Here is a 13940-nt window from a genome sequence, read left to right as displayed (position 1 = left end):
CCTCCGCACCCACAACGTTATAATCCCTCCGCCCCAATCCAACCTCAAAACTCCCACCTTTTTCTATCTCCCGCTCCTCTCAGCCTACTTAAACCCATCTCCAGATCGTCGAGCTTCGTGTTTAGATTCACTTCTTCCGCTTCCGACTAGCTCTGTGATCGATTCCGGGGACCGGAACGGCAGCATGACGACCCCTGTCAAGAAGTACCGTGCCCCGAGATGTTATCTCTCGGAGAACATCGATCCAAATGTTGCCGCTTCCACTCCGCCGAGATCAATCAGGTCTCCGGCGATCCTGTCCGCAAAAACGAAGAAATCGGTGCCGAAGATGTCGTCGTCTCCTTCCCTAGCAAATGCGAAGCGAACGGCTGCTGGTGAGAAGGATTCGGTGAAAGGAAACAGGGATTTCAAGTCCACGAAACGTCGACAAGTCGCCAGCGGTGGCCTCGGCACACCGCAGGAGAAGCCCTTTGCGAGAATTCAGGCAGATGGAACAGAGAAAATGAAGAAGAATCGCGAAGAAATCTGGTGTTCGCTGGCGGAAGAACCAGGGACTGGAGAATTGGAGGGGAGTTCGAAGATGAGGATGATGAGGAGAATGATGCTGGAAGAAGCCATGAGTAGCTTACCAGAGCCGGGGGCCGGGCGCGTGATGTATCTGGTGAAGACATTCGAGAGGCTCTTTTCAATCTCCAAGGAGACCAAGGGCGACGGCGGAGGCCAGAGCAAGCGGAAGGTGATGACTTGGGCCCTGCCAGCTTTGCAGCTTCCGACGAAGGCGGATGTCACTGGGGCCTCCTATTCCCCAGTTGCCTCTTACTCATCCTCTTTCCATGGTGAGGACGACGACGGAGATTCCACCATGCAGTCTTCGGTGAACAGCAACGGTGATAGGTCAGTGATACTATCAAGACATCTTTTCTTTCTGATTATTGTCGGTAACCATCGATTTAATTTTGTTGCCTTCTTAATGTTGCCAACAGATGGAATAGTGAATCAGATGGCCGAGCTAACAGATGCAATGTATGAATTCTTCCATGCATAATCTTGTATATCTCCTATTGTGTAGATCCTGTTTGGCATATCAAATTTGTGTTGCTTCTTTATAGCATGTTTTTTACTCGATAAGTAAGGTTTACGTTTCTTTGGCATTAACTATTTATGCATTCTAGAAGAGAACTGGTTCTCCGGGAAGTAGCCTGAATAAGAAGCCTAAAGTGACACACCAACCTCTCAAGCTGAGGACTGAGGTATTCCGACGTTTAGATACTGATATCTTCTCTTTTTGTACATAGAAAATGATAGAGAATATAGTGGGTTTGAAATTAGTTTATGGAAATGAGGTCCTAGAATCTGACATTTCATCCGAACACGGTATTGAGAGAATCAATTCTTCTTTTCCGATTAAAAGTTATTTGTACTCTTTTTAGTTTAAGAAAGAATGAAATGCATAGGAGACCTTTCTTTTCCTGGAATTCTTTTAGTCTAAGAAAGATGAAAGGCAGGAAGACTAATGTGGGCGCTTGCCGCATGCGCACATTTCATGGCCTCAATTTTATGGATCTGCATGGGTTGTTTACTCTGCTTAGATGACTGATGACAAAGCCTTGAGAAACAAGGTAATTCATTTGAATTTGAACCTCAAGTAGTGGTAAATCAATGGTGCAAAGAGGCTTCCTTCTTCTTGGCAAGGAGCAAAAAGTAATCTGGAAATTCGTCGGATATTCAGTCTCAATATCGGCTGCTTCAAATCCACCTTGTCATAAAAAATGTCTACAAGGATTTTACACATTTCTTGGATAGGCATTATGCAAAATCTGTGTTCATTTAGCATGCTATTTCTGTTGGAAGGATTTACTAGACAAGTGTGCAATTTCTTTCGTATCTGTCCTTGTTCCTTTTCTCTTCCTCGAGATCAGGGTTAGTAATGCCTGAAAACTAAAATTCTGTACATAATTTCTAATCAGCCTCAGATAATATGAAGTTTCAAGATAGATTTGGTTATAAGCTTATTACTGTTCAATGAATCTGAACAGATTGAAAATTTTCTTTGACAGCAAAGAGGAAGATGCAAAGAGGAGAACTTTACCAAGAAAATAAGAGGGGTGCTTTTGGAGGAGGAGAAAAGAAAACCCTTCACGCAAAGGCTCACATGGAATATGGAAGAACCTGAGGTTTCACATTTAATCACATTCTTAATTCTAATCAGTTGCATGCATATCATAGAACAGAAGGCAGTATTTAGTAGAATATTCAGTGGCACTAATAGAGGTCCTATAACAACATGACTAATTTTTTTTACCTATCTTCAATTTGATTATTCAGCAGACTGAAGAATTATATTCATGCAATACATATTTAGATCAGTGACGATTGAACAAAACCATCATAAGATGTCTGGTTAGAGTTAATTGTGACAAGAAATTATGCTAGCAAATTATCACAATAACAACCTTGAAACATCTCAGAACATAAAAGAAATGATCACACACAACCAAACCAAATGTAGTTTGCAATAACTGAAAGTATATATGCGTGTGTATATATATATATACACACACAGACACACAATCTAATGAATTTTAAATATGAGTGCAATTTAGTTTCAACCTAGATTTTGTAAGAACTAAAATGGATCAAAATTTTATAGGAAATTTTGATTTAAACGCTACTGGATTGATACATATGGTCTGTTTTATAGGCCAATCTGATTGTATTTACATATTCCATCACTGATAGTTCCAACTCAAGATCAACTACCGATAGTGACATTGATCTTTGATGCAATGGTACCCGCCAAAGCCTGGCATAAAGGAGCTAACTGAACCAATTAATCTCGTTCTTCATAGTGAACATGTTGAGTTTGATCTTCACGTAGGCTTCTACAGAATTTTTGTTCAAACAAATGCCACTTTCGTTTAAAATTGTATTTTCCTCATTATTACATTGTGATTAATGTGAAAGGCTGCTGAGCATGTGGATTTTATCAAGCAGACAACGTTAGAGAGAGAGAGGCAGGATAAGGTATACAATCTAAATTCAGAAGACCTCAGAATAGCTTCCGAACATAAAGTACGTTTCCTTTCTTCATTGTCATGTGTCATTACAGTTTCCCTTTTCTCACTCAGCTAATATGAGTTCTGTTTGAAAGTTTAAAGATCAAGACAAGGAAATAGGAAGAATCAGAATCCAAAAGAGATATAGTACTGTGAGACCAGCCCATGCTGTACTTTGATCAACCCTTCAACCCGAGAAAGTAAGCATCTAACTTGTTTCTTGCTCTTCACTGTATTCTGAAACCTTACTACTCTTACGGAACCTATTTAGCTCCTTCGTTATATGTTTCATTTTTGTAATAGAAATCAACAAAACCCTGCACGGTAGTTCCGAAAGAGTCGAGATTTAATCATATGCATTGTGAAGGAACAATTAGCGTCTTTGAACCAGTAAGCTCAGTGTCTTAAGTCAATCAAGGAGGACTAATAACGTGTGGATATTGATTATTTTGAGTCTTTGCTTGTCAGAAAATAATTTCTGGCTGGATATGATGATAGCCACAAGAGATGCTAATATAATTCATTTGTTTAGCATGTAGATAAATTCTATTTGATGATCAGCAAACACTTGAGATTTATCGATGATGGTATGTTCTCACTCATTTGTTCATGTTCTAATGCCAGGTAAATGAATCGAAGCGTGGATGTATCTGACAGACCAATTCTTTTAAATACCCAACTGTCGTTGGTAAACTAAATTCTTCTAGCACTTGTGAAGGCTCAAGTTCATTCAAATTGCAGGATGCCATTCTCAGCTAAAATTCTCAACATTTGGAGCTGACCCTTTTGTTTGCCTGACTAAGCAACGTTTGAAGCTTCTATTTTTCTTGCCTTGATCTTGATTTTTTCAGTTTGCGATGCAAAAAATAATCCATTTACATATTTGTCTGAGCAAATGTGAAAACTTTATGTTGGCACATTTGACTGCTTGCGATTAGAAATAACTGTAACAACTGTACGGCAAATGACAAGCCTTGTTCCTAGAAGAGAGTTAAAATGCATTCATTGTTTCTCGCCTCACTTGGCATAAACTTATGAGCTTGTAAGCAGAACCACATGAAAACCTCTTGCGACTGAGCACAATTGTCCAGATTTTTATGCATCATTGTAAGGAATAATGTCATTTGTATCACAACTTTTATTATGGAGAGAATAAGAAGGATTGTAGACATTGAGCTCAGCTGTAATGCACAAAACCAGAAGGTCAAAAGCCAAGACAGTGAAGCCAAGCTTTCCTACATTTTATACAGCATATGTTCCCCCCTGACTTGATGACTATAATAATGCCACAATGGGATTTCTGAATGACATACAAAAGTTTGTGCCACCCAATGAAAAATAACAACACCTCCATCTTTCAAATGACTAAATTACCCATATATGGAGGATATCATCCTCGAAATTATACTCATCTAATTCTTATAAATTACTTTGTCTCACGTTGGATAGGGAGACAAAAAAAAATGTTATAATCTACTGAGAATAAAATTAAAATAAATTAAAATAGTTACCATAATGATATGATTTTATTTTTTATCTCTGTAATAGTTCATGGCATTAACCTCTATCCAAGAAAAACTTAATATATATACTCTATATTTCGTTTTATATATCGACTCTCTTCATGTGGCTTGAGTATTTCACTAAGTTTCACACAAGTTGCTCCACTAATCGGTTTGCAATAAGTTGATAGTACTCCTCGTGCTTACTATTCCACAGGTCAGCCCTTCGTTAAGTCTGATTCTTACATTGGCTTTAAGTGTGTCTTATAATGTCTATCAACGTATTACCTCGTGCGAGATCATACAATGACTTCTCATCACTCGCTAAATCTATTGAGCTTTATGGAGCCGTTGTCTTGAGGTACCTAATCAACATGTGCAGTCTATTACATATAATCCTCCCTTTAGAAAATTGAAACTTATCCCTCTTGGATATCTGTCCCATTGGAGTAGTTTTTCTCTTATTATCTTTCTCTTTGGAAGTTTCAATACTACTATCCTCTTGGACTATTTTCTGTCTTCTTAAGCAAACTGTGCATTGTTCCTCCACCATGAACACACTTACTATATTACAACTCTTCGGCACTACAACCTTCACTGTATCCCTCAAGGCTTAGTAACATGCTAAACATGCATCATTTCTATACGGAAGAGAAAATCTTTATGCTTCATGACATTCAATTTTGATTGCCTTAGTATAGCCATGGATAAACTATTGTCCACATATAAGCCATTGCATAAGTATTGAATTCATCGAGTTGGCAATTTTTACATAATTTATACTTATATGATTAAGATGACTATAAAAACTAATTAAAATGAGGATGTCAAGCCTACTATAAGCTCTCTACATTTTGTAAAAAGGATGAACAAAATAAAAAAAATATAAATATATACAAATACTACATCGAATATCCTTTGTATAGATTTGTTTGTGATAAGAAAGGAATAACTAGCATGGCAGAGGGAGGTGATTGATGGGGTGAAGACACGACAGCACGGTGGAGGGCAATAGCCAAAAGGGGTAGAATGAGTATTTAAAAAAAAAAAAATCTCTACTTGAATTTCTCAAAGTTATGAGTTTGAATTCATCCTTTATTTTTTATATCAATTTTTTTTTCATGACATTACACTCATTACAGTTATACATATTTATCTAAATTTAAAAATAAATTTATAAATTTTGTTTCATACTTAAAATTATTTTTAATTAAAAATAATAAAAAAAAAACGATAATTCAAATAAAATAATAATAATAATAATAATTAATTTAATTAAAAAATCACTCTGATTCTTGTTTTTGAGAAAAAAAATAGAAAAAAAAAAACGATTGATCCGGAATCAAAATCAAACAACGGTGAGGACTGGCTATTTACAGGCAAACGATGAATCAGATCAGATCCATCTAGTGAGCATTTGGGCCTAGCATTTTGGGCCGGCCTTCGCTTGCAGGATCTGAGGTCGATAGGCACACTAGAATTTTGGGCCGGCCATCTACTGAGACCTTGCTCCACAACTTTAGAATTTTGGGCCGGTGAAATCAGTCACATTAGATGTTCTGGGCTATGAGGAGCCTGCCACTGAGAAATCTATTAAGCTCTCTCTCTCTCTCTCTCTCTCTCTCTCTCTCTCTCTCTCTCTTCCCATTCTTCCTTCCCCTAACCCTAGCCATGGCGATCCGTAAGCTCCTCACCCTCTCTCGCCGCCCCCTCCTCCTCTCCAGCCGATCCGCCTCCACCGCAGCTGCCTTTGCCTTCCCAGACCTGGCCGCCCCAGCCCCGGCCAAGCCCCCCGTCATGCATTACGACCGCCTCGCCGAGGCCGTCCGGTCCAAGATCAAACGCCTCGACGACCCCGACCCCCGCTTCCTTCGCTACGCCTCCCCCCACCCCGCCCTCGCCGACCACACGTCCGTCCTCGCCGCGCCGCAGACCCGCGTCACCACCCTCCCTAACGGTCTCCGCATCGCCACCGAGTCCACCCTTTCCTCCCGCACCGCCACCGTCGGCGTGTGGATCGACGCCGGCAGCCGATTCGAGACCGACGAGACCAACGGGACCGCGCACTTCTTGGAGCACATGATCTTCAAGGGCACGCAGTCACGGACGGTGCGGCAGCTGGAGGAGGAGATCGAGAACATGGGGGGGCATCTGAATGCTTACACCTCGAGGGAGCAGACCACCTACTATGCCAAGGTGTTGGATAAGGATGTGCCCAAGGCGCTCGAGATCCTTGCGGACATACTTCAGAATTCATGCTTCGATGAGAAGCGCATTGAGAGGGAGCGGGATGTCATCCTCAGGGAGATGGAAGAGGTATAATTCAGAATTTAGTATCTTGTACCTCCTCCGTTGTAAAAGACCAACTTTTTCTAAAATATCCACTTCAAAGTCGATGAACATTGTTAATCACACTTTTTGCCTCGAACAAAGTTCACAGTTACTCTTTTAATCCAACTCTGATTGCTTCTTGTTTATAGTTTGATTGTTTATCAGCCAGTTACTAATTTGTATCAGAGATCTTATGGCTTAAAGAAAAAACAAAAGAAGGTCAAGAGACTGAATTGATGAGTTATACTAACCTTGAAATTGATGACATCAGTTCTGGCAGTCTCTTATTATACTTTCTGCTTTCATTGCGTTGTTATTTTATATTAATTTATTAGACATTTGATCTATATTTTATATATTCGCTGATCCATTAGTTGTTAGCAAACAGAATTGGATACTGTAGGCAATAACTTGAGGGTGAAGATAATTAGTTTACATGAGTAATTGGCTAAGATAAAACACTTTGAATATGTTGCTGCATCAAGATGCTAGGTACTTATAAGCAGTGTGTGTTAGAGGTTTTACATGCATCATCACACAACTGAGGAAATATAAGTGAAAGTCCATCGATAGTATGTTGTTGGTAATACACGATACAGTGGGTTCCTAAAAAGTCTCTGTTCTTGGTGATTTAGCATCTTCTTACGTTTCTGTCAGACATCTACTGTCTAGATACCATTTAGCTTTCTGGTGAAAATAATTTAGTAGGTTATGACAGGAAGCTAACAAGAAAATCACACTGGATATATTTTTTTTTCAACCCAAGGAGATGAAAGAGTTGCATGTTCATCATGTTTGGCATTTACCATAACGTTATTAATGAAAACATGAATAATATGTTGCAAGGGGTTTATGGTTATATTAATTTTTGTAAAAACAATAAACTGTAGCTGTGAAGGTTGCATATTCTGGTAGCTGTTTCTTTATAAATGAATTTTTCATGTTTATGTTACAAGATTAATGGATGAGAAGCATTATAGTGTCAAACTTTGTGTCCATTCTGGTACTGTATTAGATGACTGATGTTAAAGAAGTGTTCCCTCTTCAAAAACTCTTTTATTCATGATGAGAATGTGGGTTCAAAAATTATCCAGTAGGTTACGCAATTAATGTGGAAGATTAAGAAATGTTTACACTTAGTCAACAGATGCATAAGAAGAAACAATGTTGTCAGTTATATGCTTTTTGTTGTTTGTGCTTATTTGGGCTACATAGGAGGAATGACCTTTTTTATTTTCAGTAGATAACATGTCATGAAGTAATACTGACAATTAAAAATATATTGGAGAACTGCTGCCAATAGTAGAAGTTGGTTTGAGCATGGTCTTTGAAATTGAGTGGAGTGAATAGTGTAATTTAATTGATATCTTACAATTTTCAGTTAAAAAACCAGACTCTGTTGCTACTGTGTTTGTATGGTCAGAGCCTTTTACTCGATCTTAAGTTTTGTCTTACATGACCTATCAATTAGTGCATCAAAATAAATTATGAGTTTTAATGTACACTACAATGTAGACATGGGAGGTGCTGGGAAAAGATTCTGTTGATTCAGTATCTTTTTTTCTGGCGTACATATATCTGTTTGTTTGTATCTATACCAGCAAATGGATATATAATAGTGGAGAGGGGTCTGATGGCTATTATTGACATGGATATTAATGACAAAGTAGTTTATGGATAAGCAATTGGAGAAGTGCCTATTGTTCTTTATTAATCTTCATATCATCTATTGTAATGGTTCACTCAAACATTTGCTTGTTGATGTTTCTTATTTCATTAATTTATTGGTGTTGTTATAACATAAATCTGTTAGTAGTCAAATGTGTCTTCTGTTTTTAAAGTCAATGTTGAAGGATGTTGATTCTATCGGCTTATATTTTTTTATAATGGGTAACATGGTGTACAAAATACACAATTATATTGATGTTATAATTCTGCCTATTTATGCCTATTATTTGATCATTTTAACTGTCTGTCCAATCCCAAGAAAAAGGAAGTCTGTTCAAAAGCGAACAAGTGAAATGTTCTTGCTTTAAATTTTGAGATTTGGTCCCTGTAATCATGGATACTGTCTGTAGATTTTGAATTGAATATGAGTTGAGTATGATGATTTATAGTCCTGGAATTTCTTTTACTACTTGTTTCTGTCTGTTTCAATTTCTGTTTTGAATCCTGTTGGTTGGTTTAGCTGAGGAATATTTGATTGAGTTCATCTTCATGTGTTCTTTGTGATAAATTATTTGCATATAACTTTGATGCAACTTATGTAATTTATATTGCTTGTAACCCAAATGTGTCCTGCCCACAATTTTTAGCAGTATAATATTTTCTTACTCTATGCATAAACTTTGGTTTGCTTGTGTTATGGCAGCAAAAGATTTACGTAGTTGATCCCAAGTAGTTGGGTGTTATGATTTTGTTGTTGCTGCTGCTTCTTGTGTTATGTTACTGTAGCTGGTTTAATATTAGCAGTTTGAAAAATGATCCGGAAGCTGTGTTCCTGTTTTTTTTTTCTTCCCTTTTGTCAGGTAAACATGCTAGCCAGGATAACCTAAGGTTATTTTATCTTAACATGTCATCACTTGCATACCATTTTCCTTATATAAACTTTTAAAGTGAAACACATTTTAATTTTATGGAGTTCATTGGATATACTGATCTCCCAGATTTGTGTTTTTGACATCACATTAAACATTTGTTTTAGGAAAACCTCAGTAAACTTGTTGATGATTACTTTTATATGAACTGTTAGTTGGTACTGTATGTTAATATCATCTTTCTCTGTCATGTAGGTTGAGGGACAAACTGAAGAAGTTATTTTTGATCATTTGCATGCAACTGCATTCCAGTATACTCCACTTGGCAGAACCATTCTAGGACCTGCTCAGAACATCAAGACTATTACTAAAGAGCACCTTAAGAACTACATATCCACTCATTACACAGCCCCTAGAATGGTGTGTTTTTATTCGGATTACCATTCTTGATTTTCTGTGTGATCATTGTATTAGACTGACCCAGCCACCTGCTTTTTTTTTTTTTTACAAATTTCCCTAGTTTTAGCTGGTGTAACTTTTAGTTTTTGTTTATGATGGTTTAGGTCATCTCAGCTGCTGGTGCTGTTAAACATGAGGACATAGTTGAGCACGTTAAAAAGGTGTTCACAAAGCTTTCAAATGATCCTACTACAGCATCCGAATTGGTCGCGAAGGAACCAGCTATTTTCACGGGTTCTGAGGTGGGAACCCAATTTTAAATGTTTGGCCATTATTCTCTCTTAGATATGTTGTTTTTTTATCACAATATTCTTTCTTGCCTCTAAAGTTTGCCATGTCCAGGTTAGGATAATAGATGATGATATTCCACTTGCGCAATTTGCGGTTGCATTTAGTGGAGCATCTTGGACAGACCCAGATTCTATTGCATTAATGGTCATGCAGTCTATGCTAGGTTCTTGGAACAAGAACGCTGGTGGTGGAAAGCACATGGGGTGGGTTGTTATAGTCTTCTTCATAGGCTCAGATGATATTAATATTTAAATCCAAGTTTTGACCTGTATTGATCGCATGCCCGATTTTAAGCAGTTCAGAGCTGTCCCAAAGAATAGCCATTAATGAGATTGCTGAAAGCATGATGGCTTTCAATACAAACTATAAAGACACTGGTCTGTTTGGTGTTTATGCAGTTGCCAAGGTTAGTGATCTTTTTATGTTTTTATCCAGATAGGAAATGCTGAAGTTGATAGTGGATATCACTAAATGGTGATTGGTTCATTAAAAGCGATATTTCTAGCATATTTTCATTTTCAAAGATGTATACAGCCTGATGTGTAAAAGTTTCGCCTCAGGTTTCATTGCTTTTGGTGATTTGTGAATTGTGAAAATTAAGCACAGGATTATGTCCAGAAACTTGCAATTTCAGTAGAGTTGCTTTCAATTTGTTGATTTTTACTGTTATCTAATTGGAGCAGTTAGAGGCAGTTTATGGTCTAATTTTGAGTTCTTTTTATTTGAATAAGCTTATAAATACTTTGACCATTTATAATTCAAATGATGATTAAGATTCTAGCTTATCATTTAAGTTTGAAGATATTTACTCCAAGGATTTAAATTTTGAAGCAGTATCAGTTTGGGTAACTGGTTGGACTAGTATATTGAGCAATATATACACCTGTGCTGTCTAGTATTACTGGGAACAAGTAATAGTTTTACGAATTTCTGTTGGGAGAACAAATTGTAAGATAACAAGTTTCTGAAGTGGTCTACATAATTCGATCTTGATCCTAATTTGTCAAATCTTAAAACCACAATATGTTGAATAAGCTCTTAGCAAAGTGAATCTGTGAATTAAAGAACGAACAGTATCCTTACACCTTATCATATCTCTGGAAAAAAGTGAGTCTTTATCTATTCTGTAGTTTTAGTTGCCTTAATCATCAAAAGATACTGGCAACAATATTAAAGTCCTGTACATTTTGACTTGCAATTGTTTAGTTCTGATATAGAGGGCAACTACAAGGTTGCTTCTTCACCACGTAGGATGGCCATGATTTATTTTTGGTTGGAAGAGTAATTGAAACTTGAGGTGTCCTTGTGAGGAATGAAATCGGGTAAGACTTGACACAATCAATTACACAATGTACATGTTTGCTCTTGGATGACACCTGCTCCACTGTCAGCGCTAAATTGCATGTAAGGATGGATCCTTGTAGCTGGCAAGTTTTTGTTCAAAAAAATTGTTGTTATTTATAGTAATCTTACCAGAGCCTCCTGTTAAACCTGCTTCTTAGTTCTTGCCGAACTTTGAGGTGTACTTAATCTTTTTTTCACTATACGATGGTATATGATATGCACTGATGAAATATGGCCGTACAATGGGAATTGTGATACTAAAGTAGTTTGTTTGCGGATGACAAAGGAATTGTTCTTTGTCTCTGAACAAGTTGACTTTGCAATGATGAGTCATTGAGAAGGTAGTTTTCACATTGCTTGTACGGAATCACTGCTATGAGGAAACTGTTTAAAGCATGTGTTGACATTATGTAGAAAATGAATCAATTAGGCTTTACCCATACTGAAATGTGTCATGCAAATTCTATTTGATAGCTTGATGCAAGTTTTACCTGAATTTCTAGTCTTAAACTTTGTGTCATCCTTAGTTGTGCAGCAGTCTTTCAGAATGAATTTCTTTTAAATGCATAGTATTTCATACTGTTCATCATATAGATACCACATGATATTTCAACAGCATGAATCTTACCTTTGCCTTATTTATGAGAATATGCTGTTTGTTAGTGGTATACATGGGCTCAGTTCTAATGGTATTAATGGCCAGATGGTGATTACATCAAAGCATTGGAATATGGATTCTGTTTTACAGTGGCTTTAAATATAGGAATCATGATTTTGTTTGTGCAAGTTAAAATTTGTTGGCTAAAATTTCTCCACCTTTCATGAGCAGCCGGATTGTTTGGATGATTTGGCTTATGCAATTATGTCTGAGATAAGCAAGCTGTCTTACAGAGTTTCGGAGGCTGATGTTACTCGTGCATGTAATCAGGTAATTAATTGACACATGTGCTTTATTTGTTCCATTATGGTGGTACTATGGAGACTCGGGAGTATAACCAGAGAATCTTATGTTCAAGAATATGTCCAAACTATGATGAATAAGCAAAAATTACATACTGGTAGAATGTTCTATTGAATTTCTTAGCTGGTCTATAAGTATAAGCCACAATCAATCGATGGTTATTTACAGCTCAAATCTTCTCTTCAACTTCACATCGATGGAACCAGCCCTGTTGCCGAGGATATTGGCCGTCAGGTAATGAGTTGTTTTATTTTGTTAACATGCTTTTTTCTGTTACTCTCTCATAAAAAAATGCTTACTTGGTCACAATAAGTCTTACATCATGTACCCTGCTCTCTTTCATATCTTTATTAATACTTTTTAATGCTTGCAGATGCTTACATATAGACGAAGAGTCCCAGTTGCTGAACTCTTTGCAAGGATAGATGCAGTCGATGCTAGCACTGTTAAGCGTGTTGCCAATCGTTTTATATTTGATCAGGTATAGCTTACTTTTCTTATTTACAAAGCGATGCTTTATGATTGATAAAAAAAAGTCAGTGATACCGAGATAGATGTAGGGGACTTGAGTGGTATCATAAATGATGCTAGAATCAAGCCTGCATTTCAGTGTTAGGTAGCATCTGTGATTGGAGTTTTGTCTCCAAGATTTGTGTTAGAATCATGTCCAATTTTTAAGATTTGTGTTACTAGTTGGTGAGCCTTGAAGTTTTTCTTGAAAAAGTCTCCCTTGTATATTTTCACTAATCTGATATAGTGAGAATGTGCAACACCACAGGTCTATATTCTTTTCCAGTCTGTGGTACCCTTTGTATTATCATCATGTAACTCTGGTGCGACTTTGGCCTTGCAGGATGTTGCAATTGCAGCCATGGGACCAATCCAGAGCCTTCCAGATTACAACTGGTTCCGGCGCCACACATATTTGCTCCGCTATTGATGGTGGGCACTAGTTCTTAATTATTCTTTAGATCTTCAGAATGGGATCTTCACTGGCCCTTCCTGTTTTGCTGTTGATCATAATCACCATGAAAGTTTCAGATGTCTGGAAGGATTTTGCTTTCCGTTCACAGTACTTGTGATGTAACATTCCAAGATCAAATGAAATAATGAATGCCAGATACATGAATTCGTTTTCTTTTTGCCTGTAAAACCTGTTCCAAGTTTGGATCATGTTTCGTGTTACTACTATTTTATTGGAGAATGGATTGGTTGATCCTCCTGCAGTCTTTGGTGAATAAACCTGTTTGTCATTATAATTCACCGGTCTTATTTATCAGGCCTCTGACACGCGACAGGATCACGCGTGGATCATTGCCGTTGCTGCCTTGAGGATGAGATCAAGCAAAAAAATTCTGCTGATTAAATGGTGAGCTAATTATACTCCCCTGATAAATAGTTGGTTCTCTATGCGAAAGAGTAAATACTACATCTTAACATCTCGTAATAAACTTGAGCT

General features: G+C 37.3%; 2 protein-coding genes across 6 annotated transcripts; both read left to right on the top strand.

Moving 5' to 3' along the window:
* On the top strand, positions 1-4146 carry LOC103991002 (microtubule-destabilizing protein 60-like). Of its 5 annotated transcripts, none has more exons than XM_009410338.3 (7): positions 1-894; positions 984-1023; positions 1173-1250; positions 2058-2174; positions 2965-3072; positions 3152-3256; positions 3681-4146. In XM_009410338.3, the coding sequence occupies exons 1-6, from the start codon at positions 185-187 to the stop codon at positions 3233-3235; spliced, it is 1137 nt and encodes a 378-aa protein (XP_009408613.2). In that variant the 5' UTR covers positions 1-184; the 3' UTR covers positions 3236-3256; positions 3681-4146. The 5 variants fall into 5 exon arrangements, with proteins under 5 accessions (XP_009408613.2, XP_009408615.2, XP_064971774.1 ...); XM_009410340.3 differs by having other exon boundaries at positions 60-894; positions 2995-3072; XM_065115702.1 differs by having other exon boundaries at positions 60-894; positions 1176-1250; positions 3681-3821.
* A 2032-nt stretch (positions 4147-6178) lies between these two features.
* Positions 6179-13707, top strand: LOC103991003 (probable mitochondrial-processing peptidase subunit beta, mitochondrial). Its single transcript, XM_009410342.3, has 9 exons — positions 6179-6874; positions 9682-9846; positions 9990-10127; positions 10228-10379; positions 10474-10582; positions 12350-12448; positions 12650-12715; positions 12855-12962; positions 13335-13707. Exons 1-9 carry the CDS (start codon positions 6230-6232, stop codon positions 13419-13421), a joined length of 1569 nt encoding a protein of 522 aa, XP_009408617.2. The 5' UTR covers positions 6179-6229; the 3' UTR covers positions 13422-13707.
* The last annotated feature ends 233 nt before the right edge of the window (positions 13708-13940 follow it).

The sequence above is a fragment of the Musa acuminata genome, chromosome BXJ2-7 (genome assembly GCF_036884655.1).
Source record: "Musa acuminata AAA Group cultivar baxijiao chromosome BXJ2-7, Cavendish_Baxijiao_AAA, whole genome shotgun sequence".
Taxonomy (NCBI): Eukaryota; Viridiplantae; Streptophyta; class Magnoliopsida; order Zingiberales; family Musaceae; genus Musa; species Musa acuminata.
Note: the sequence above shows the minus strand (reverse complement) of the source record. Positions and strands in the feature narration are given on the sequence as shown.